Source organism: Cavia porcellus, unplaced genomic scaffold (genome assembly GCF_034190915.1).
Source record: "Cavia porcellus strain 051 isolate PalLab524CR breed Dunkin Hartley unplaced genomic scaffold, mCavPor4.1 scaffold_13, whole genome shotgun sequence".
In the NCBI taxonomy this organism is placed as follows: Eukaryota; Metazoa; Chordata; class Mammalia; order Rodentia; family Caviidae; genus Cavia; species Cavia porcellus.
This window is the reverse complement of record NW_026947496.1, coordinates 30672501-30694193: the sequence shown is the minus strand read 5'-3', so window position 1 is coordinate 30694193 and position 21693 is coordinate 30672501. Positions and strand designations below refer to the sequence as shown.

Genomic DNA, 21693 nt, shown 5'->3' with positions numbered 1-21693 from the left:
CATTCTACATTGTATACTTTGGACTCCATCAAAATACACAATTATGATTCAGCAGTTTATGGATTATCAAAATGTGTATCTGCTCCAAGTATCTCCCATAATTTGAATAGAGCATTTTTGATTTACAGTAGTGTTTCTATGATGTACAAGATCTCAGATATTATATAGACCAATATGCTTTGGCTGCTATTATAAAATAAAGCACAAACATTTTACTAACTTGTATATAATAGTCATTGGCTTTTTTAAAATAAGCAACACTTTTTTTTTTTTTTTTTTTTTTTTGTCTTTTTGAAACAGGGTCTTGCTAATACAGTTCAGGCTGGCCTTGAACTCACGTTGTAGCCCAGGCTGATCTTGAACTTGCAAGGATCCTCCTGCCTCAGTCTCCCAAGTGCTGGGATCACAGGCATGCACCACCATGCCTAGCTAAGAAACACATTCTTATATTAAAAATAAATTAGGAGTAAAAACAAGGAATAAACTAATTTTAAAGTGTGTTCTTGAGGGAGTAGCTGGGTAAATACGCAGTTATTATAGAACAGATGGTTATACATGTCTTTTCCCCTTAATTAGTGTGTGTGGTTGAGGTTCTATTGTGCTTTTACTGTCAACTGTAGTAATCACCAGTGTGACTTTGTTGAGATAGCTTAGGGAGAAAAGGCAAGTTTGCAATGCATGTAACCTTCACTTCAGGACTGTGTTGGTACTCAGGATTTTACAGTTCCCGTGTTTTATTTATCATAGGCTCACGCAACACTTCTGAGTTTGGCAAATATGGAAACTCGTTACTTTGCAAAGAAAAAAACTCTTCTTGGCTTAAGTAAATTGGCTGCTTTAGCTTCAGACCTTTCAGAGGATGCACTGCAAGAAAAAATTGAAGGTAAAACAGTTTGCTTAAGAGAATGACCTATGACACAGGCCATCAGCTACCTCTGATCATCTCTGCTGTAGGAGGAACGGCCTTTATTCAGCATGTATGGATAGTTAGTTGGTTATGTACTTAATGTTTTTGTTTGTTTGTTTTGGGTTCTTTTGAGACAGTGTCTCACTAATTTGCTCGTTTGCCCAGAATTTATGATCTTTCTGCTTTCGCCTCCTGAGTAGCTGACATTACAGGCATATGAAACACATACATACTTACTTACCTATATGTTTTTAAAAGAGAAAACCAATTTGTATTTTAAATAATTCCTAAAGAATAAATTGAAATGATTTTGATTATCCACTTAGTATGCTAAGTTAAAAGAACTGCAAAGAAATCCTGGCCTTTCAGGATGGGTAGTGGTATTGGTACTGAAATACTACGTACTGAAAATACTATGTACTATGTATTTACTATGTAAATAGAGAAAGTAATTAAACATGATTCTATTTTGAGATCCAAAGAGCAGGGAATTGCAAGTACAAAAGAAAACAAAGGAGAACCCTGTTATGCTTTTGAACTGGAGACAATTGGATGAAATCTGATTTTTTTCTTTTCTGTTTTTAGTATGAGGGACTGATTCAAGGCCTTCACACTAAACTACATTTCCAACCCCTTTTATTTTTTATTTTGAGATGGGGGCTTGTTAAATCACGTGGGCTGGGCTCAAACTTTGATCCTCCTGTCTTAGTTGGGATTATATCACATGTCACGATGCCCAGTAAGATCTGATTTTTTTAAAAAATGCGGACTCTTTCTAGGGAAAGCACTTGGCCTAACACTGAGGGTACACCTGGTGCTGTTTGGTTTTTCACTACCACTTCCACTGAAAGGATCTGAGCCCATCAAATAGATGCCTTTGGAGTCCTATCAGGCCAGAAAAGCAGCATAGACATAGAGACTTTGGACCCAAGAGTCTTGAATCCCATTGGCCAGGTTGATATAATTTGAACAACCAGAGCAAGGGTTGTTAAAGGATTCTGTATCACAGGTTTTTTGTTTGTTTTCCTTTTGTCAATACTTGGGATCAAACTCCAGGCCTCACACATGCTAAGCAAAGTGCTCTACCACTGAGGTCTACTACATTTCATGGTTTACAAAGAAAAACCCTGAATCCACAGTGATAACCAGAATGAGAAAAAGTCAGTGAAATCTTTCTTTACAGAAGAATGACAATTAATAAATGTGGAAAGGTGTAGTGGGAGTTGCCATTTTGTAGTAACAGTAAATAACTGGTCTTCAAAAGAGACAGGAATTGTAATGCAGATGGATTACAAGTTCGAGGCTAACCTGGGTAACTTAGTGAGATCCTGTCTTACATATAAAAAAGATGCTAGAACCATGGAGTTCAGGGCTAGGGAATCAGACATGCCCATGTTTTTGAAGTATCAGTGCACAGAACTAATGCACCAGAGCCAATCTCAACCCAGTTCCACAGCACCTACACTGTGTTCTTGCCAGTGTTTTACATGATTCCAGATCTAATCACAAGGGAACACTCAGATCATTTCTGACAGTGGAAGACAGGTGATTTGGGATGAGATGAGTTAAAGAGCCAGAACACACACACACGCATGCTTTTTGGGATTCTTGGTTGGATCTCATATCTTCAAATGTCCAAAGCAACTATGATGAATATTATCAGGACAACCAGGAAAGTTTAACTGTGTTTGATTTAGATGGTATATCATACTGTCTTGATGTTGAGTTCTATGGTCTTGGTCATGTTGCAGATAAATGTGTTTTTGAGAGATAAGTTCTAAAGTGTTTGGGGAATGAACCCTCATGATGTCTGCAGCATTGACATGATGGGGAAAGGAGGGAGACATAGACCAGAGGAGCGGAATGTTCCCATAATGTGGCTAGGTAGACATACAGCATAAACCAGATTCCTTAGAAGTTTTTATAGATTTGGGATTTTTGTTGTTGTTGTTGTTCAAAATAAGAATCTGTGCTTTGTAGTTGGGGTGAAGTATATGCAGACATGGATATTTGGTTGGATGTCTTAGCCATGGAGTCCAGCCTTTGAGGTCTGTTTAGATGGCTCTGCTTCCCCCGTGTCCCTCTTTATAGGAGTAAATATAGTAAGAGGAAAAGAATTTGGATAGATATAGTTTCAAAGATTCAGACTTTATTAGTTCTGTGAATTTGGATATTTTGTTTATTGTCCTGAGCCTTAGTTTTTGCCTGTAAAAGCAGTCTTAAAAGTTGATGCTAGCTGGGTGCATGCCTATAATTCTAGTATTTGGGAGGCTGAGGCAGAAGGATTGTCATGAGTTCTAGCCAGCCTAGAATACATAGTGAGTTCAGGACCAGCCTGAGCTGCATAGCAAGACCTTGTTTAAAAAAAAAAAAAATTGAGGATAGACAGGTGTGGTGCACATCTGTAATCCCAGCACTTGGGAAGCTGAGGCAGGCGTGAGTTTGAAGCCATCCTGACTTACATAGTGATACCCCAACTCGAATAAAACAAAAAAAATTGAAGGCACTATGTTTCTGAGAATAATGGCTTCCATATACTAGTACTCATAAATCACACGTACCAGCATTTAACTTTTATTATTGAAATTAGTTTCTTTGTTTGAGAATCTTCCTGGTGTAGGTGATGGAAAGCCTCCTTCTGCTGTACCATCAGCTGCTGACCTGAAAGAGAAGGCCATAGTGACCCTCGAAAGGTGACTGTTTTAACCCAGGACTTGATTATTCCTTGTTTTCCCCAGATTTCACTGGGGTTCTGGTCATCATCTGGCATCACTTAGCTTTTGCCTTCTTAACCCAGAAGAGTGTTTTCAGGTCACATTGATTCCCTGCAGACTGTGTGTCCAGTCACAGGGGAGAAGGCTTTTTATAAAAACTTTTTTGGTTGTGACTAATTGTGAACTATAGAAAAAGACAAAGCTGTGTGTATGTAGTTTCCCAGTCTGCTTTTTCAGGCATGAAAATGCACAAAAAATGTTGTATGTAATATCTGCAAAATGGAGAGTGTGCTGTGAGTGGGCATGCCTGTGCTTCAGCTACTCTGCTTGCTGTGCCTGCTGTGTGTGAGGCTTTCGGGGTAGCCCAGGGGGTAGAGGCAGGGAACAGTGCAGTGAGTGGGTCTACAGCCTTGTCCCATGAAGGAGATTCCTGCCAGGTAGAAGATTGGGTACATATTTACTCTGCGTGTATGTGTATATGTGTGTGTGGGAGGCGGTGGGTGTGTGGTGTGTGTGTGTGTGTGAGAGAGAGAGAGAGAGAGAGAGAGAGAGAGAGAGAGATCCCATGACTGTACTGTACACTTTATGAGCTGTTCTCCAGTAGGGCTGAGAGACCTCACATGTCAGCCTCACCTCCAGAAACAGCTGAGCACTTTTCCTTTCATCTCCCCTCCTCACTGCTCCCACCGGTGTGATAGATAGCTCATATGATTTGAATCAGATGAATGTTGTATATCTTGACAGTAGTCAAGAAAAATTCATAATTGCTAACATCCCAAGGTTATTAGAAAGGGGTCAGATTATCTGTATGGCTATTTTTTTTTGTAACCTCATTTTGCATCAGAGCAAAAGTAAAAGTCACATCATTCTCCTTTCCTCCCTGAACTAGTGATGGCGGAACAGGAGCGTTTCCTGCTGCACCAGGAGACCCTGCCCGAGCAGCTGCTGGCTGAGAAAGAGCTGAGCCTCAGCGCCATGCCAGTGCTGACCGCGCCGCAGCTCATCAGCGTAGGTGTTCCATCCTTGCCTGCTCCACCTGAGTGTGGCTCCTGGAGGAGCCCTTCTGCTCTCCACCTTCCTGAGAACTTGTTCCTAGGAAATATATTGGAAACTGCTAGGAGCATGAAGCTGGTTAGCTTTCCCTCCCTGTACAACTGCGCAGGAGGCCCTGAGGAATTCCACATAGTTTGTCCTTTCCTAGTGCATAAAGGGAAGTGTACACCAAGAAGGTCTGGTGTCTCCCAGAGTGCTATGCTTCAGGCTCTTCTGAGAATACAGTGACTTGTACCCCCTCCCTGTTGCCTGGTAGGATTGGTGTTTGTGCATCTTCACCTGGCTCTCAGAAGGCATCTCACATGCAGGAGTAGGGTTGTAGGGCCACCTGAAATTTGCTCTGTGATAATCCAACCACCTAAGCATTGGCCTTTGTTAGTAATAGAGTTTCTATAACTGTGCTCACAGCAGCCTCTTCTGGTAGAACATGTTTAACCTCATAATTTAGGTGTCACTGAAAGGGAAAAAGCAGTATTGATTTTATTTGGATACAGTTTTTAAAATAATTTACAAGGGAAGCATTTCAAAAGCCATATAAGTAGATTTAAAAGTTCAAGGATGGCAATTTATTTCAGATTATGTGCAAAATAATGCTGAAATTTATATATTATCTTTTGGAACCTAAGAATATAAATTTCCTGATATTTTAGAAGTATGTGCACCAGGGCTGGAGATTTAGCTCAGTGGCATAAGCACCTGCCTTGCAAGCACACAGTCATGAGTTTGATCCCTGGTACTGATTAAAAAAAAGAGCAAGAGTATGTGCACCAAGTTACGTAAATTAATTTCTGCTTTAGAATATGTATTTTTTAAAAGAGAGTTTATTAGGAAATAGATGAAATGTAGTTCCCAAATGTGATACTGTTCTTGACTATAAAAATACTCCCAGCTTAATAAAAAGAAGACATACAACTCCTCTGTAAATTTCTCTAGTGTTATTAATTAGAATAATTCTCTTTCTTACTGTGATTTGCCACAGCTGTACATCTGTGATGAAAATAGAAGAGCTAATGAATATGATTTTAAGAAAGCTTTGGACTTGCTAGAATATATTGATGAGGTAAGTAAACTCCCTTGATGATCTCAAGTAACTGAATATGTATAAATAGCTTCTTTTAGTCAGTCATGAAAATGTACTCATAAAAAAAGACTAATTTTCAGTTCAGTTACTCTTATCTTCTTAGAAGGCATCCAGCCCTTTAAAAAAGCTGCCAAAAGATTCTAATTCCTAATAATCCTCACACATTCCCAGGTAACTTTTTCTGTGCACAAATAAAAAATGTGGGGGTTGGGGTATGGGTCAGTGGTAGAGTGCTTGCCTAACGTGCAAGATCTTGGGTTCACCCCTTTTGGCTCTCTGAGCGGCACCATGGCGGTAGGCAAGAACAAGCGCCTTACGAAAGGTGGCAAAAAGGGAGCCAAGAAGAAAGTGGTTGGTCCATTTTCTAAAAAAGACTGGTATGATGTGAAGGCACTGGCTATGTTCAACATAAGAAATATTGGAAAAACACTAGTCACTAGAACTCAAGGAACCAAAATTGCGTCTGATGGGCTCAAAGGTCGTGTGTTTGAAGTGAGCCTTGCTGATCTGCAGAATGATGAAGTTGCCTTTAGGAAATTCAAGCTAATTACTGAAGATGTTCAGGGCAAAAACTGCCTGACTAACTTCCATGGCATGGATCTCACCCGTGACAAAATGTGTTCCATGGTCAAAAAATGGCAGACCATGATCGAAGCTCATGTTGATGTCAAGACTACCGATGGTTATTTGCTTCGTTTGTTCTGTGTTGGCTTTACTAAAAAACGCAACAATCAGATACAGAAGACCTCTTATGCTCAGCACCAACAAGTCCGCCAAATCCGGAAGAAGATGATGGAAATCATGACCCGAGAGGTGCAGACAAATGACTTGAAAGAAGTGGTCAATAAACTGATTCCAGACAGCATTGGGAAAGACATAGAAAAGGCTTGCCAGTCTATTTATCCTCTTCATGATGTCTTTGTCAGAAAAGTAAAAATGCTGAAGAAGCCTAAGTTTGAATTGGGAAAACTCATGGAGCTTCATGGTGAAGGTAGTAGCTCTGGAAAAGCTACTGGAGATGAGACTGGAGCTAAAGTTGAACGAGCTGATGGATATGAACCACCAGTCCAAGAGTCTGTTTAAAATCCAGATTTTTAATAGTGATAAATAAAATCCTATTTGTGACAAAAAAAAAAAAAAAAAAAAAAAAGATCTTGGGTTCAATTCCAGGCACCACTAGGCCCTCTTCTACCAGAGAGTATCTTCAAAGTCCTGAGGGTTTTCTTTTCTCTCATAGCATTGACCTAAGAAATGTTGATTCTCTAAATTTAAAACATTGTAGTAGGAATTCTGTTGGATAAGTAGTTGTTCTGTTTCTTGACCATGCAATTGAAAGTTACTTGGAAGTTGATGAAAATGACTTTATTTTATAGCCTTGCTTAAAAATCTTAACCTTAGGGCTGGGAATTTAGCTCAGTGGTGTAAGCACCTGCCTGGCAAGCTCAAGGTTATGAGTTTGATCCCTGATACCAAGAAAAAAACTTAACCTCTCAAAATTGTTGATGTAGTCAGGATGTTAGAGAACACCAAAATCAAAACCTAATTCACATAGATACCGATTGGTTTATTTTTCTCTTCCTTCCTTGCCAGGCAGATGCTTGTGCTGCTGAGCTATATCCTCGGTCCTGACTGACAATTTAAAGAAAGGGAATGTTTTAGTTACAAATTAGAACAAAGCAATATTTATATAAGATTAGGAGTTGACATAAATAAATTTTAAACATGTATTTCAGTTTTAAAGTTAAGATTTAATCAAGATGTTTTGTTCTGCTGTGAAGGAAGAAGATGTGAATATAAATGACCTCAAACTGGAGATCCTTTGCCGAGCTCTGCAGAGAGATAAGTAAGTCTCTTGGCTGATCTAGTGCCATGTGAAATGGCCGTGATATCGTCACACACCAGATAGTTATACAAGCTTCTGGTTGTGTAATAATAACATGTTATGAACATGTTAGCAGTTGCACTAGTAATTTGACATTTTCAATTCAAAATTAAAGAATAACATAAAGACTTAGAGCCACTGGTGTAGTAAATCAGTCTGGATTGGTTTCGTTTTTGCTGGTTTTTTTTTATATTAGCAATTAGATTGTCTGTTTATCCAGAAATTATATGGTCCTTATAGTCACAGAAGTTGAACCTATTGTACCAGACAAGACTCAAAGCTATATTTTATTTTTCAAAAAGTGATTGTATTTTAATGGTCAATGCCTTCTTTTATTGTTGTTTTTGTTTGTTTGTTTTGTTTTGTTTTCTTTTTTTGAGACAGAGTCTTGCAGGCTGGCCTTGAACTTACTTTGTAGCACAAGCTGGTCTTGAACTCTAGGTGACCCTCCTGCCTTATCCTCCAGAGTAGGGATTACAGATGTGTGCCACCACACCCAGCTAGCATTTTCTAAGTCTTGGAGAATCGCCTTTTCCTCACCATCCTTTCATTTCTGTAGAGGAGCATTTCTTATGTGTATGCAGTGGCAAAGAACCTAGCACTGCTGTCGGGTAGGGATGGGTGCCCAAGGGAAAGTGGAAGGAGCAAGCCCTGGCTGAGCAGCTCCTCTGAATGTTCGCTTTCCCAAGGTGGTGAGAGGGAGGGCCCCTTTTACCAAAGTGCTAGGTCTCCCCAGCCACCCCCTCAGTTAAGAGTTGGGAGCCTGGTCTCTACATTCCTCTCTCAAGTGCCTGCTCTGGGCACCTTTGGTTTGCTGATTCTGTTCTGGTCATCCTTACTGGTGATCCTCGCCCTGGCTTCTTGTACGAAAGTTTTCAGGTATGTTGAGCCTTACATACACTGAGAAAATCAGGAGCATGGCAGGGATGTTGGTGAATAGCTGTCAGAGGGTGGTTTGCATTTGTACAGAAATTGAAGTATTCCCAACATTTGAGGTCCTTTGTTCAGAGATCTGAATCCAGACAAAGCCACAATATCAAACAGAAGTCATTTATCTCTGCTAAGTCCATGACTTCACTTCCCTCATGGTGATTTTTTTTCTAGCTGGTCTAGCTCAGATGGAAAAGGAGATCCAATTGAAGAGTCTAAAGGCAGTATATTTGTGAAAATCTTACAGAAACTTTTAAAAGACGGTAAGTGGTTTGTTACTATAAGAAATTACAATATTTTCAATTTTAAAAATCTTAAAATAATGGATGTTTGTCAAGATAGCAAATGATGAGGTTAAGATGAAGCAGTATCATACTCAAAATTAGAGATCTGTTTACTGAAGCACAATTTCAGAGTTTATCCACATTGACCTCCTGGCACTACTTTCCAAAGTTTAGTTTCCATTATAGCTGATTAAGTGTAAGCATAGGTCTGACTGATTGCTGAAGCTTGTTCAAAGTTGGTCTGGACTTTTACTTACAGAGAATAAGTACGTAGGTAACCTGGTTTAGGAAGTTAATTTTTTTTTTTTTTTGTAATTTTGGAAAAACCGTTTATGTTTTATAAGAAAGATGGCTGGGGTGGGGGTCATGGTCATGTTTGTTATCCAGTGCTGAGTTTACAAACAAAAACAAAATTTTGTGAAACACTTCTTTTTGCAAACCAGATTGTTTGCAAACAAAATCCTTTGTTAACCGAGGTGCCACTGTACTTCACAGGATGCTTAATGAATATTTCTGATTTCAAAGATAAGCAAATAGTCAGAATGTCAGCTAAACCTTTTCAATGTCAAAAAAATGAAAAATTTGGGGCTGGGGATTTAGCTCAGTGGCATAAGCACCTGCCTTGCAAGCAGGCAGTCCTGAGTTCGATCCCTGGTACCGATAAAAAGGAAAAAGACAAAAAAAAAAAAAAAAAAAAAAAAAGAAAAATTTAAAGAGATGTGGCAGGAGGAAATATATTTGCTTGAAATTCAGAAAGAGAGAAAATATATCTGTAAGGTTTGCATCCCTCCGTATTTGCAAGTGAAGAAGTGACAGGATGTGGTGTTCTCCACACCTGTCAGAGGCTCTGCCGCTGAGCCTGGCAGGTTCTGGGAAGCATTGGGTCCACATCTGACGCTGACCGTCAGGTAGCTTCCTGTAGTGTGTCCACTCTACAGGAGTTGTGCTTAAGTCCCCAGCACTGATATTGAGCACTGCTGCAGTGTTTGCTGTTCTTAGTAGATTTGATTTTGAGACAAGGTCCTGCTTTGTAGCCCAGATTGGCCTAGAACTTGTACTCCTTCTGCCTTAGCCTTCTGAGTTCTGGGAAGACAAGTGTGTGCCAGGTTTATTCTTAGCAAGAGTCTGCCTCAAAATAAAAAAGTCTAGGGGTGCAGCTCAGTGCTCCCTGGATTGGATCTGCAGCACTGGGGATAGAGTATGGCACCCAGTGTTGTGCACACCAACCAGGTCCTTGGGTCAGGGCCAAGCTTGTCAGGACCCTGTGGCCATCCTCTCTCCCTGTCATTGTCTGCCGTATGGTGTGGCTTTTGAGCATCACCCTGCTCCAGGGAAGAGAAACAACCATCTGATACTAGGTCTCAACAGAAGGCATTACCCGTAAAAGTCAAATAAGAAGTTTTACTAGAGAGTTGTTATTTTTAAAAACTAAGCCAGGTGTAGTAGCTCATGCCAATAATCCCAGCATTCAGGAGGCTGAGGCAGAAGTATCACCTTGAGTTAGAGACCAGCCTTGGCTATGTAAAGGCCAGCCTGGAGTACATAGAGAGATTCTGTCTAAATAAATAAATAAATAAATAAAATCTTTACAAATGTAACACAATTTTATAGAGAAAAAGTCTTAAATCAGCCTGGAGTACATAGAGAGATTCTGTCTAAATAAATAAATAAATAAATAAAATCTTTACAAATGTAACACAATTTTATAGAGAAAAAGTCTTAAATCATGTTCATTGTAATAAGTGATGTACAAATGATTCAAATTTAGCCCTATAACATTTATTAACCTAAGTTTTTATTATATAACAAATACAAAAATGCCCTAGACACTTCAAGGGATTTTTTTTTTTTTTTTTTTTTTTTTTTTGTCTTTTTCCTTTTTATCAGTACCGGGGATTGAACTCACGACTGCCTGCTTACAAGGCAGGTGCTAATGCCACTGAGCTAAATCCCCAGCCCTTCAAGGGATTTTTCCTTTTCTTATTTTTTTTTTTTTTTTTTTTTTTTGTCTTTTTCGTTTTTTATCGGTACCAGGGATCGAACTCACAACTGCCTGCTTGCAAGGCAGGTGCTTATGCCGCTGAGCTAAATCCCCAGCCCCTCAAGGGATTTTTTTAAGCACTAGTATTTGGTTTTAAGAACTGTATGATAATGTAAAGTTACATTATTATGTTACTAATTTAAAATTCCATCCAATTTTGTCAAATTAGAAAATCCTGCATGCTTTTGTTAACTTCATAGACTTCAACTTAAAACAGCCCATTTGTTCACTTGATGTTCCTGGGTTTTGCAGCTGTGTAGGTGGCTGCCTGCCCTGTTGACTTCAGCTGAGATCCTAGCACTAGCTCTTTAGACAGCATTTCTTCTAAATTCTTACTAGATCGAAGGATAATTATTCAAAATACTTGTTTTTAAATAACTTAGTTTAAAACTAAGTTTACACTGAAAGTAGGATCTTAAGCTGTAGGAGAAAATGAAGATCATCAGAGCCTCCTGAAGACTTTACATGAATGGCTTTTGAACAGCAGGAAGGGTCTGCAGCAGAGGCTGGCTGGACTTGAGAGAAGATGCAGGGGGTAGAGGAGAGCATCTCCCAGCAGCAGCGTGCGTTAGATCCTGAATAAGAGCACAAGGGCCGGGGATACAGCTTAGTGGCACAACACCTGCCTTACAACCACAAGTTTGTGAGTTCGATCCCTAGTACCAAAACTACATAGGAGCACAGGTGCTTCATTGTCAGTCGTTTTAATTCACTCAGGAGTTTTGCAAAAATGAAAGTGCCTGTGTTTATATCCACAGGCATTCAGCTCAGTGACTACTTGCCGGAAGTGACTGACCTGCTGCAATCTGATCACCTGGGAAACCTCAAGTCCAACCCATACTTTGAGTTTGTTTTGAAAGCAAATTATGAGTATTATGTCCAGGGGCAAATGTAATTTTCTGTAGATATAGAATTGTTTCTAAAAGTTAAAAATATTAGGCCTTAAACAACAAGAAGTTGACACCATTTTATGTTTGCAGATGAGGTTTTTTGTTTGGTTGGTTGGTTTTGTTTTTTGGTACTTGGAAGTTAATATTAAATAATTATGTAACTATAACTTTGGTTTTTAGTTACATGAATTTTTCTCTGCCTTTTTCTAGCTCAATTTTGTCAGCTGTTTTTAAACTTGCTGCCCTTTTTCCCATAAGTTCTGTACTTCTTGTCCTGGCTGTTGGTGTGCACAAATCACTTCTAGGTCTCAAATGTTTTTGTCATTTTTAAAATTATGGCCAGGGGTATGGCTCAGTGGCACAGCAGCTGCCTGGCAATTATGAGGTCCTGAGTTCAATTCTTGGAACCAAAGAAATAAATAAAAATTATGAAATTGCCTAAGATGTCTCTGAAATTGCTGTGATGCTGAATATTGTGTACCTGTCTGAGGCACTTAGCATCTGTTTTGCTTGAGACCAGTGGGAAATGTGTGTCTAGCAAGATAAATGTAAAGATTTACAGACATTTTATAAGGCAGAAGAAACAAAACAGAGTGGGGCTCATTCTTGTGGTTTTGATAACTGATTAACTTTTCTACATAAATACTGAATAGTACTAACAAAGCGCTTTAGTGGATAAAGTATGTATGTGGCTTCTCACCTTCCTGTAATTGTCTTTGAGGTTAATTGCACAGCACCATGTGAGTTACAGTGTCTTGGGCCTGGGATACCCTTCAGGTGTAATGTATTTTCACAATTTTTGCTGAGTTCTAGTTCCACCACAGTTGGCCCTAGTCACAAGTATGTGTAATGTTAGAAACTACTGTAGATTATCCTTACATGGGTACTGCAAAGTAATGTTCCCTCAAAACTTACTGTCCTACCAGTCATTACTCTGTTATCTGACCTTAAATAAAAAGATTAGGGCAGCAGCTGGCATACTTACACTTTGGCCAAATCAGTGATTACTAACTGCCTTACACAGTGCAGAAGGTCAGAAGTTAAACCTGGTGATTGGTCAGACTTCTGAGCCCTCCTCTTGTGCCCTCATACCTGGGACTTCCAGATCAGCTCTTGACTTGTTTGAAAGAATAGGTTATGGAGCTGTTTTTTTAACCAGAGAAGGAAGTTAGCAGCCTAGGCCTTGACTTATTGGGAAGAATAGGTTGATGGAGCTGTTTCTCTTAACCAAAGAAGAAAGTGAGGCACCCGGTCGTCTATTCATCAAAGAATTAGGTATGACTTTGCATAAATCAAGGAATCATAGTCACTCCTGGTAACACGTGACAGATTCCTTTGAAAGGTGTGTGTCTTTGGGCACAGCTGAGTTCCACTGGGGCCTTGAGTGATAGCAACAAGGTGTTGCTCTTGACTCTGAGCAGAGGAAAGGCAGCAGTAGCCACGAACTGACCTCAGAGGCTCGGTGCTGACTCTAGAGCCTTAGGGACACAGGCCCTGACCTAGTGTGGAGCTGAGACAAGTTTTCAAGACTGAAAGATGTTTCTCCTCTTACCAGGACTCTGGGCCTTCTGGAGAGGTTTGGGGGTGTCTATAAGAACGGGCTATGGTCTGGAAGGCTAGCTCGCTGGCATTGTGTGCTGCTGTGTCCCATGCACAAGGCACGTTGATGTCACCTCAGAAATTACTGGGCCCTACCACCTGTTCTGGAAATACCTGAAGAGAAGTAAGTTAAAATTCATGTGTAAAATGCCACTCATTAAATACCAAAGTACAGTCTCTAAGAAGTAGTAGTGTGTTTAAAAGAAGATCACAAAATGAAAAACCGGTATTTTAAAAAATTTTTTAAATCATTTGAAATAAAATAGACACTGTTAAACCCCCTGCCACTGGAAATAACTTTGGTTCCTATTTGAATTATACCGTAGAATGTTTTGGACTGTGTACTTTTTAATTTTGTAGCCTGCTTTTCTTCTGTGAACTGTTGTATTTCTTTCCTTGTATTTCAGAGTTTGTTAACCTTATCCCCGGTGATTGCCCTCCAAAGGAGCTCTTCTGAATAGTTTTCCTAGTTGCCTTCCAACCTAATGAAAGGTCAATGTCACATTTAATGTGTCTGTATCATTCGTGATTTGTGGGGTGGTGCAAATAAATGTAAATATTTAAGTTTTTAAAAATTTCCTAAGAACGAGTTTTTGCCCTCTTTGACAAAAGTGTTTTACTTTATTTTTGAATGAATGTTTTAAATATTTTTCAGGATATAGTTTTTTGATGACTGCATGACACTTTATTGTATGGCTGTACTATAATTTATAGCTTACCCTCTAAAATGAAGATTGTTTAACATTGTGAGGTTTTGCCATTTTAAATAATTTTAAATAAACTTGCTCATTCCAAGAACTTGTCCTAGCCTTGCCTGTTTACTTGTGAGGTGTCAGTGACCTGCGTTCACCTGTCCATCTTTCAGCCTCACCCCTGCAGGCCCCTCCTTCTCTAGAGAAGGCCCAGCTATAAACCCAGTGTTCCTCAGGTCCAGGCTTCAGGATGCCCTTGAACTCACTGTGTAGCCCAGGCTGGCCTTGAAGCAGTTGATCCATCTGCCTCAGTCCCCTGAGAGCTGGAAGTATAATTTCAGGCATGTGCCACCATGCCCAGCTTCAAGTCAGTCTTAGGAAGCAGATGTAACCGAGCTGAGAATTTGAAACCTAGAGTTGACTTCCCAAAGGCCACTCAGCAATTTGGTGGGTATGGGCCCTGCTGCGCTTGAACTCTCACTCATAGGGTGGCCATGGGCAGGAACAGCTAGCCTGTTGTCCCTTCTCAGATGACATAGTTGCCCATGAGGCCATTACTTTGCATTTCAAGATTTCTTCAGCTCTCCATTGGAGAAGATCCCTTAAGGATCTGTTGCACTTCCAGAACCACTGGATTAGGAAAATGCAAGTTAGGAAGCAGCCCCTTCCCTGCCCCTGGCACCCCAGTATAAGGAAGGGCAACGTGAGCCCTGCTCCCCATGACTGCTGTGCAGTCTGAGTGTGACCTTAGCACAGTGAGTCTCAGGCACTGGATGAGCAGTACCTGGTCTGTCCACCTGCAGATAGTGAGAAGGCTTAACTGAAACATGAAAGCCTGTCAGAGAGTTTTACACATTCGCATTTAAACTGGTAGGAAGTACTGGAGAGGCCAAGCCAGCAAGCTATGAGGAGTGAGGGGATGCAGGGAGAGAAGGGAGGCGAGCACTCAGGAGTACACGCCTGGCTGCACTGATGCCTGGAGCTGGGGCTTCACCTGCTCCAGAGTGGGAGTGGGGAGGCCTGGGTGACCCCAGGGACTGTAAGCCAGCACATCTGTCATGTGGCAGAGAGGGACTTCTGAACTTCTGGCCACCTGCTGTGTGCGGTGCTTGTTCCAGCAAGCCTTCCATAGCTTTGAGCACTTGGTTCATAGCTTTTAGGGGGGTTGAGTCTAATAAACTTAACTCAGACCTCAAAGAGCAGGGGAATGCACTGCCCAAGAGTTCTGCAGTATCAGCAGCTTGCCTCCCACAGGTGTCCGGTGGGTGACCCTACTGTCTTTCCTCCTGCAGAGCTCGGATGTAAGTATTTCACATTGCACTTGCTGGCTTACTTTTCTCTAACATTTCCACTACCCATGACGGAAGAGGATGTAGGGTGTTGAGGGGAATCAGTTCCATCCCTTGGTCCCTTGTTGTGTAACATAGTTGAAAAGCTGAATATGAAACCACTGGAGTTTTGGGCTCTTTCTGCTTACTACGTCGACTCCACTGACGCTACTTTGGTCATTTCAGGAAGAGCTGGATGGTGTGGGCTGCAGAGTGGGGTCAGGTGCCCTTCGTATCCTCCTCTTACAGAAACTACACCTGTCCCCTGCTGAATTCCACTACCAAATGTGAATTGTGACTATTTTTGGGAACACTTAAGACATCAGAAAAACAAATGACATCCCCAAGCACCCCATAAAATGTGTCACCAAGTATGTCACAGAGGCAGATGTCCTTCTAGGGCTTCTTGTCCCCTACCCCATCCCCAAATTGAGAAGTGCTAGCAGAATGGCCTCCACTGACCCCACTCTATTTTACCATAAGGAAATGCAGGTCCCCAGAAGCCCGAAAGGCATATCCCCATGTATCCACGGTATAAATAGAAGCTACGCACGCCCTGGCAGGTGGTGACTCCAAGGTGGACTGAGAGCAGCCTGGCCCACAGCATCATCCTCTAAATATAAAGACAAGTTTGCAAGAGGAGCCACTGTCCTGAGAGAGTGCATGGTCTCAGTCCTCCATAAGGACACTGCTTCACCTTCCCATCACCCACTGCCACCACCACATGTAGGCCCAGCCAGTCCCAGGGCAGGACATACTCAGTGCCATGAAGCCGGCGGGGTGGGGGGCTGCTAACAACACAGCTGACCTGGCAGCTGCTCGTGGGGAAAGGGACCCCCCCACACCTGACTCACTCCCTTTAGGACCTCTGAGCATCCTGCAGCACTGAGGGGACAGCCCCAGGGGCCCTGATGGCCAGCGCCTCCACCTCCTGTGGCGGAACCCCCAGCCTTTTCCCCCACCCGCACACCAGTTGTTTGCCCAGTGACAGCTGTGTGCCCTCAGGATGCCTGTGGCCTCCAAGGTGGGGGAGGGCCAATTTGAATCAGATCTCTGGCTTGGGGAACTAGGATGGAGTGGGAGAAATGGGGTTCAAGGTTTCTCCTGCCCTGCCAGTGTTCAGGGTGACTGCCTCTGCCCTTTCCCAGCCCAGCTGTTCCCACAGAAGCTACATGCCAGGTGGGGGCTGAGGAAAGGACCTTAGAGTTGTAGTGATTGTGGAGGGCCCACAGTCAGGTACCATTGGAGTGCCTGAGTGCACAGAATGGGTGGAATGGGGAGACCTTTGCAACAGGTGCAGCTCAGAGTTGGGTGCCCCAGCCCATCTCAAGCGGCTGGGAGGGGCAAGCCCACAGGGGAGACACTCCATATATGGCCTGGTCCAGCTTACCTGGGCTAGGGCCAGCCCGCTCCTTCTTTGGTCTGCCTAGGGGACCCAGGCAGGGCCCAGGCCAGGAACTAGCTGAAGGAGGGGACTTGTGCCGACACCCAAATATGGCTCTAAAGGGCAGCGACATTCCTGCGGGGAGGCGTGGGGGGAGTGCCCAAGGGCTATATAAAAACCTAAGCTGAGGACAAGTGCTCACCACAACGGACAGTCTCCCTCCCACGGCGACCGGCCGAGCCAGAGAGCAGCAGGTGTAACTACCCACCCAGGTAGGGTTGCAGGTGGGAGAGTACTGGGGGCAAGGCCCTCAGTGGGGTCACAGGGACATGGGCAGAACCCAGCTGGGTAGCCACAAGCCTGTGCCCTGCACTGCTCCGCCTCACAGGTCCTTTAAAGAAGAGACCTTGGGGTATGGAAATGTCTCCAGACTGATTTTCAGCCCATATGGGCGGCTCACCTGGCAATTAGGATGTGGACAGGGAGACAGAATGTGAGGTGTCAGAAATTCAGTGTGGCCTCTTTCTAGAGAGCAGCTCCTTCCCTACTATAGTCTAGAGCAGCAAATGCCACCCCTCTCTGGGATCACAGGACAAAGGGCCCTTTCTGAGTCTGAATTCCACAGCCCTTCCACGGGCAGCTCCTTCTGCTCACTCTGGCCAGGGAAGTATACATAGGGGGTTTTAATCCCTCTGATAGATGAGGCCTCTTGGGCAGAGGACAGATGCTAGACTAATGGTGAGCAGGTGGCTCACTGTGAAGGAGAGTCTACTTACTGTTCCCTTGGTGCCAAGCTGGAGGGCTTCCCAGTGTGGTCTCTCCACCCTGTGCCTCCATCCTCAGCAGCACAGTGCCGAGTTAGGTGAGGATCCTTTGTGCCCCTCTGCTGAAGGGATGAGAGAGGATTAAGCTGCAGGTGTCCCTGGGTCTCCGGGAAGAGAGGGCCTGTGGCAGTCAGGTAGAAGAACCTGCTGGACTGCTTTTCATCACCTCTGTGGTCCTGTCCTTGCAGAAACCAGACACCATGTGTGACGAAGACGAGACCACCGCTCTTGTGTGTGACAATGGCTCCGGCCTGGTGAAAGCCGGCTTTGCCGGTGATGACGCCCCCAGGGCTGTGTTCCCTTCCATCGTGGGCCGCCCTCGACACCAGGTCAGGCTGTAGCCTCCGCAAAGGGAGCCAGGCTTGTTCCCGAGGTTCCCGCCATTCCACATAGCGCTGGCGAATGTCACATGCAGCCGTGGTGACCAGTGCCTGGTGTGTCCACTTGCAGGGCGTCATGGTGGGTATGGGTCAGAAGGACTCCTACGTGGGAGACGAGGCGCAGAGCAAGAGAGGTATCCTGACCCTGAAGTACCCCATTGAGCATGGCATCATCACCAACTGGGACGACATGGAGAAGATCTGGCACCACACTTTCTACAATGAGCTGCGCGTGGCCCCTGAGGAGCACCCTACCCTGCTGACTGAGGCCCCCCTGAACCCCAAGGCCAACCGTGAGAAGATGACCCAGATCATGTTTGAGACCTTCAACGTGCCTGCCATGTACGTGGCAATCCAGGCTGTGCTGTCCCTCTATGCCTCTGGCCGTACCACTGGTGAGTGCAAACAACCAGGCTGAGAGAAGCTGAGGCAGGGAGGCCCGCCCCCCAGTCGCAGCTTTGAGCCCTGCTTTCGGTCCTGCCCTGTGCTCTTAGCTCAGCTCTGTGATGGCCCTGCTTTCCAACCGTGTACCTGACCCCAAGGCCCGACCTGAGTCTCACGCTGCCCGTCCTGGTGCAGGTATTGTGCTGGACTCTGGCGACGGTGTCACCCACAACGTGCCCATCTATGAGGGCTATGCCCTGCCGCATGCCATCATGCGTCTGGACCTGGCTGGCCGCGACCTCACTGACTACCTGATGAAAATCCTCACTGAGCGTGGCTACTCCTTCGTGACCACAGGTGCGCGGCCTGTTGCCCCAGGGTAGGTCCAGCGGGAGCGCGCACCCGGGCTCCCCTCTCCCTTGCTGAATCTGCGTCCTGCACCTGCCCCCTGCAGCTGAACGCGAGATTGTACGCGATATCAAGGAGAAGCTGTGCTATGTGGCCCTGGACTTCGAGAACGAGATGGCTACTGCCGCCTCCTCCTCTTCTCTGGAGAAGAGCTACGAGCTGCCTGATGGGCAGGTGATCACCATCGGCAACGAGCGTTTCCGCTGCCCGGAGACGCTGTTCCAGCCCTCCTTCATCGGTGAGCCCCGCGCCCCGCCCCTGCCGCCCCCCGGGGGGCCCCTGGCCCGGTGTCCCACTGAGCCGCTCACGATGCCCCCTGCCACACCCCGCGGCCTGCAGGCATGGAGTCCGCTGGGATCCATGAGACCACCTACAACAGCATCATGAAGTGCGACATCGACATCAGGAAGGACCTGTATGCCAACAACGTCATGTCGGGGGGCACCACCATGTACCCTGGGATTGCTGACCGCATGCAGAAGGAGATCACCGCCCTGGCCCCCAGCACCATGAAGATCAAGGTGGGCAGCGGCCGGGCGGTCGGGGTGGCGGGGCCGGCGAGGCCGGCGGGGTCACCTGACTGTTTGTCTTGCAGATCATCGCCCCCCCTGAGCGCAAGTACTCCGTGTGGATCGGCGGCTCCATCCTGGCCTCGCTGTCCACCTTCCAGCAGATGTGGATCACCAAGCAGGAGTACGACGAGGCCGGGCCCTCCATCGTGCACCGCAAATGCTTCTAAGGCGGCGGGGCCGCGCGCTCTTCTCAGGACGACGACGACGCCGTGTACATACAGTGACTCGACTTACCTCATTTTGTTATTTTTAAAACAAAGCCCTGTGGAAGGAAGTGGAAACTTGAAGCATTAAAGCAGCCATTATCTTAAACCGCATTAAGCGTTGGTTGTCTTTATTTACAGGGGAGGGGGAAAGGGAAGGGAGAGGACCGGGGAAAGGGTACCATTCTTGGGTGCGCTCCTCAAAGACAAAAGTTGTCCTCTCCGCCTCCCCGCGGTGTCCCCCTCTGGATCGAACCCATTCCCCAGTGTTGGGGACAGGGGTGGCCCTGTTGGACCCTCCGAGTGGTAGGGCAGCTCCCTCCCCTCCCCTGCTCCCAGGAAAGTGGCGGGAGCCTGGTGGTCACCCGGGCGCTGACCGTGGTGCTGCCCAGAGCCGCGTCGCGGGGCGCGGTTCCGGGGCACCCAGGCGGTTCCGTGCAGGAGGCGAGGTCTGACCAAAGGGCTATGCTCTGCTTTTCGTGAGTCAGTCTCAATACAGTCGCTATCTCTTCCAAACTGGGAAGGCCTCCGCTTCGTGCCGGGTGCTGGTGGCTCAAAGAAGCGCCCCTCTGGAGGTCTGGCAGGAGCGCCAGGCAGGGGAGGAGAAAGCCGAAAGCATTCCAGAAAAGGCGGCGCCCAGGGCGCAGGGGAGCGTTGCAGGGGCGTGAGGTGGAAACTGAACCCCAAGGCCAGCCGTGAGAAGAGCCAGATCGTGTCTGAGACCTTCAAAGTGCCTGGTACGACTCATCCTCTCACACCAGCCACCCGAGTTCCCGAGCTCTGGGAAATTCACAGGGGTTCCCACATCCTGTTGCTACCCCACCTACTTTACTAAGGACTCCAAGCACCCACCCTGCGCGGGGGAAGTATAGAGAGCATTAGCCGTTGCTATGACAGCTAGTCTTGCTTCATCCATCCATCTACCCAAAAATCTCAGCTGATAAATTTGACTCATTCTCCTTCCGGCAGGCCCGTGGTGTGTGTTTTTTGATTTTTATTTTTAAGCGGACCGTCACTATTTACCTAACAGTGTCCTCCAGGTAGGTGACCATCCCTCACCCTGACCTTACCGCCCACCTAGGGAGGAGGGTATAAGCAAAGGGTAGAGGAACACCTCCTCCCAAGCGTTTAAAGGCATAAAATATATTCATATAGTGTGAATTTCTTTTTTTTTTTTCTTTTGGTACTGAGGATCGAACTCACTACTGTGTGTTTGCCTGGCAGTGCCAGGCAGGCACTTATGCCACTGAGCTAAATCCCCAGCCCCTATAGCATGAATATTAATAGGCAAGCACAATATCTATTTTTTTAAAATGCCCTTGTGAGAGCAAAATTAAACAGATTCAGACTCAAAGAAGGTAACAAACTCATCCAAAAGTGAGATTATAGATACAAGCCACGTGACTCTGTGTTTATTACTCCCTCTCTGGTTTTTTGACAGCTTGATAAAATTTTGAAGACTCATAAGTAGTAGTACTGCCAAACCTAGACATTCAGAATGGACATGTAATAAAGTTTAAGATTTAAATAAAGCAAGTGCATGGCACCATGTTTATTGAAAGTCATGAATTTTTGTCCCGCTCAGTGAGGATAAAGGTTAAAACTGAGCTGAATTCTAGCCTCTGGAGGACCTCAGCTTTTTATTGCTAATACTAAACACACATAGGCATTTCTCATATGCTGATTATGAACATACTGATAATATTGGATGTACAGAGGTATATCTAAGCAAACTACACACACACACACACACACACACACACACACACACACACACACACAGTCTGAATAATTCATGTGGCCAGCAGCCTGGAAAAGTGTCAATATTACATGAGTTAGCTAATTGTCAAGTTAAACACTTTTTTTATTTTTTTGAGACAGGGTCTCACTACGTAGTTCAGGTTGACCTTGAATTCACTATGTAGCCTACCCTGGCCTCGAGCTGGAAGTCATCTTTCTGTCTCAGCCTCTGGGCTGCTGGGATTACATGCATGCACCACCAAGCCCAGTGCAATATTAAATACTTTTGAATCCAATCCCCAGGTCACTTAACTGCTATGTTAAGGAAGTATTGTGGAAGGGATTGGATGGCCCATTTCTCCTGGCATCAGACTCAGTAAGTGAATTTCAGCACTGA

At 44.7% G+C, this 21693-nt stretch overlaps 3 protein-coding genes across 7 annotated transcripts in view; all 3 read left to right on the top strand.

The window, feature by feature from the left end:
- The window catches only part of Nup133 (nucleoporin 133), a 59743-nt gene extending 45564 nt beyond the window's left edge, over nucleotides 1-14179 (top strand). For 3 of the 5 annotated variants that reach the window (XM_003473403.5, XM_063260016.1, XM_013156473.3), the window contains 6 exons: nucleotides 748-883; nucleotides 4511-4629; nucleotides 5654-5734; nucleotides 7534-7598; nucleotides 8742-8830; nucleotides 11651-14179. In XM_003473403.5, the coding sequence (XP_003473451.1) occupies nucleotides 748-883; nucleotides 4511-4629; nucleotides 5654-5734; nucleotides 7534-7598; nucleotides 8742-8830; nucleotides 11651-11787 (627 nt within the window). In that variant the 3' untranslated portion in view covers nucleotides 11788-14179. The remainder of the gene's footprint in view (nucleotides 1-747; nucleotides 884-4510; nucleotides 4630-5653; nucleotides 5735-7533; nucleotides 7599-8741; nucleotides 8831-11650) is intronic. The other 2 variants (XR_010051219.1, XR_010051220.1) reach the window with 2 other exon arrangements.
- Nucleotides 6018-6876, top strand: LOC100723836 (small ribosomal subunit protein eS1-like). The gene has a single exon (XM_063260018.1). The coding sequence runs from the start codon at nucleotides 6044-6046 to the stop codon at nucleotides 6836-6838; it is 795 nt and encodes a 264-aa protein (XP_063116088.1). The 5' UTR covers nucleotides 6018-6043; the 3' UTR covers nucleotides 6839-6876.
- A 2723-nt stretch (nucleotides 14180-16902) lies between the features above and the next one.
- On the top strand, nucleotides 16903-19670 carry Acta1 (actin alpha 1, skeletal muscle). The gene is made up of 7 exons (XM_003473386.5): nucleotides 16903-17057; nucleotides 17798-17938; nucleotides 18060-18384; nucleotides 18569-18730; nucleotides 18828-19019; nucleotides 19121-19302; nucleotides 19377-19670. Exons 2-7 carry the CDS (start codon nucleotides 17810-17812, stop codon nucleotides 19518-19520), a joined length of 1134 nt encoding a protein of 377 aa, XP_003473434.1. The 5' UTR covers nucleotides 16903-17057; nucleotides 17798-17809; the 3' UTR covers nucleotides 19521-19670.
- The last annotated feature ends 2023 nt before the right edge of the window (nucleotides 19671-21693 follow it).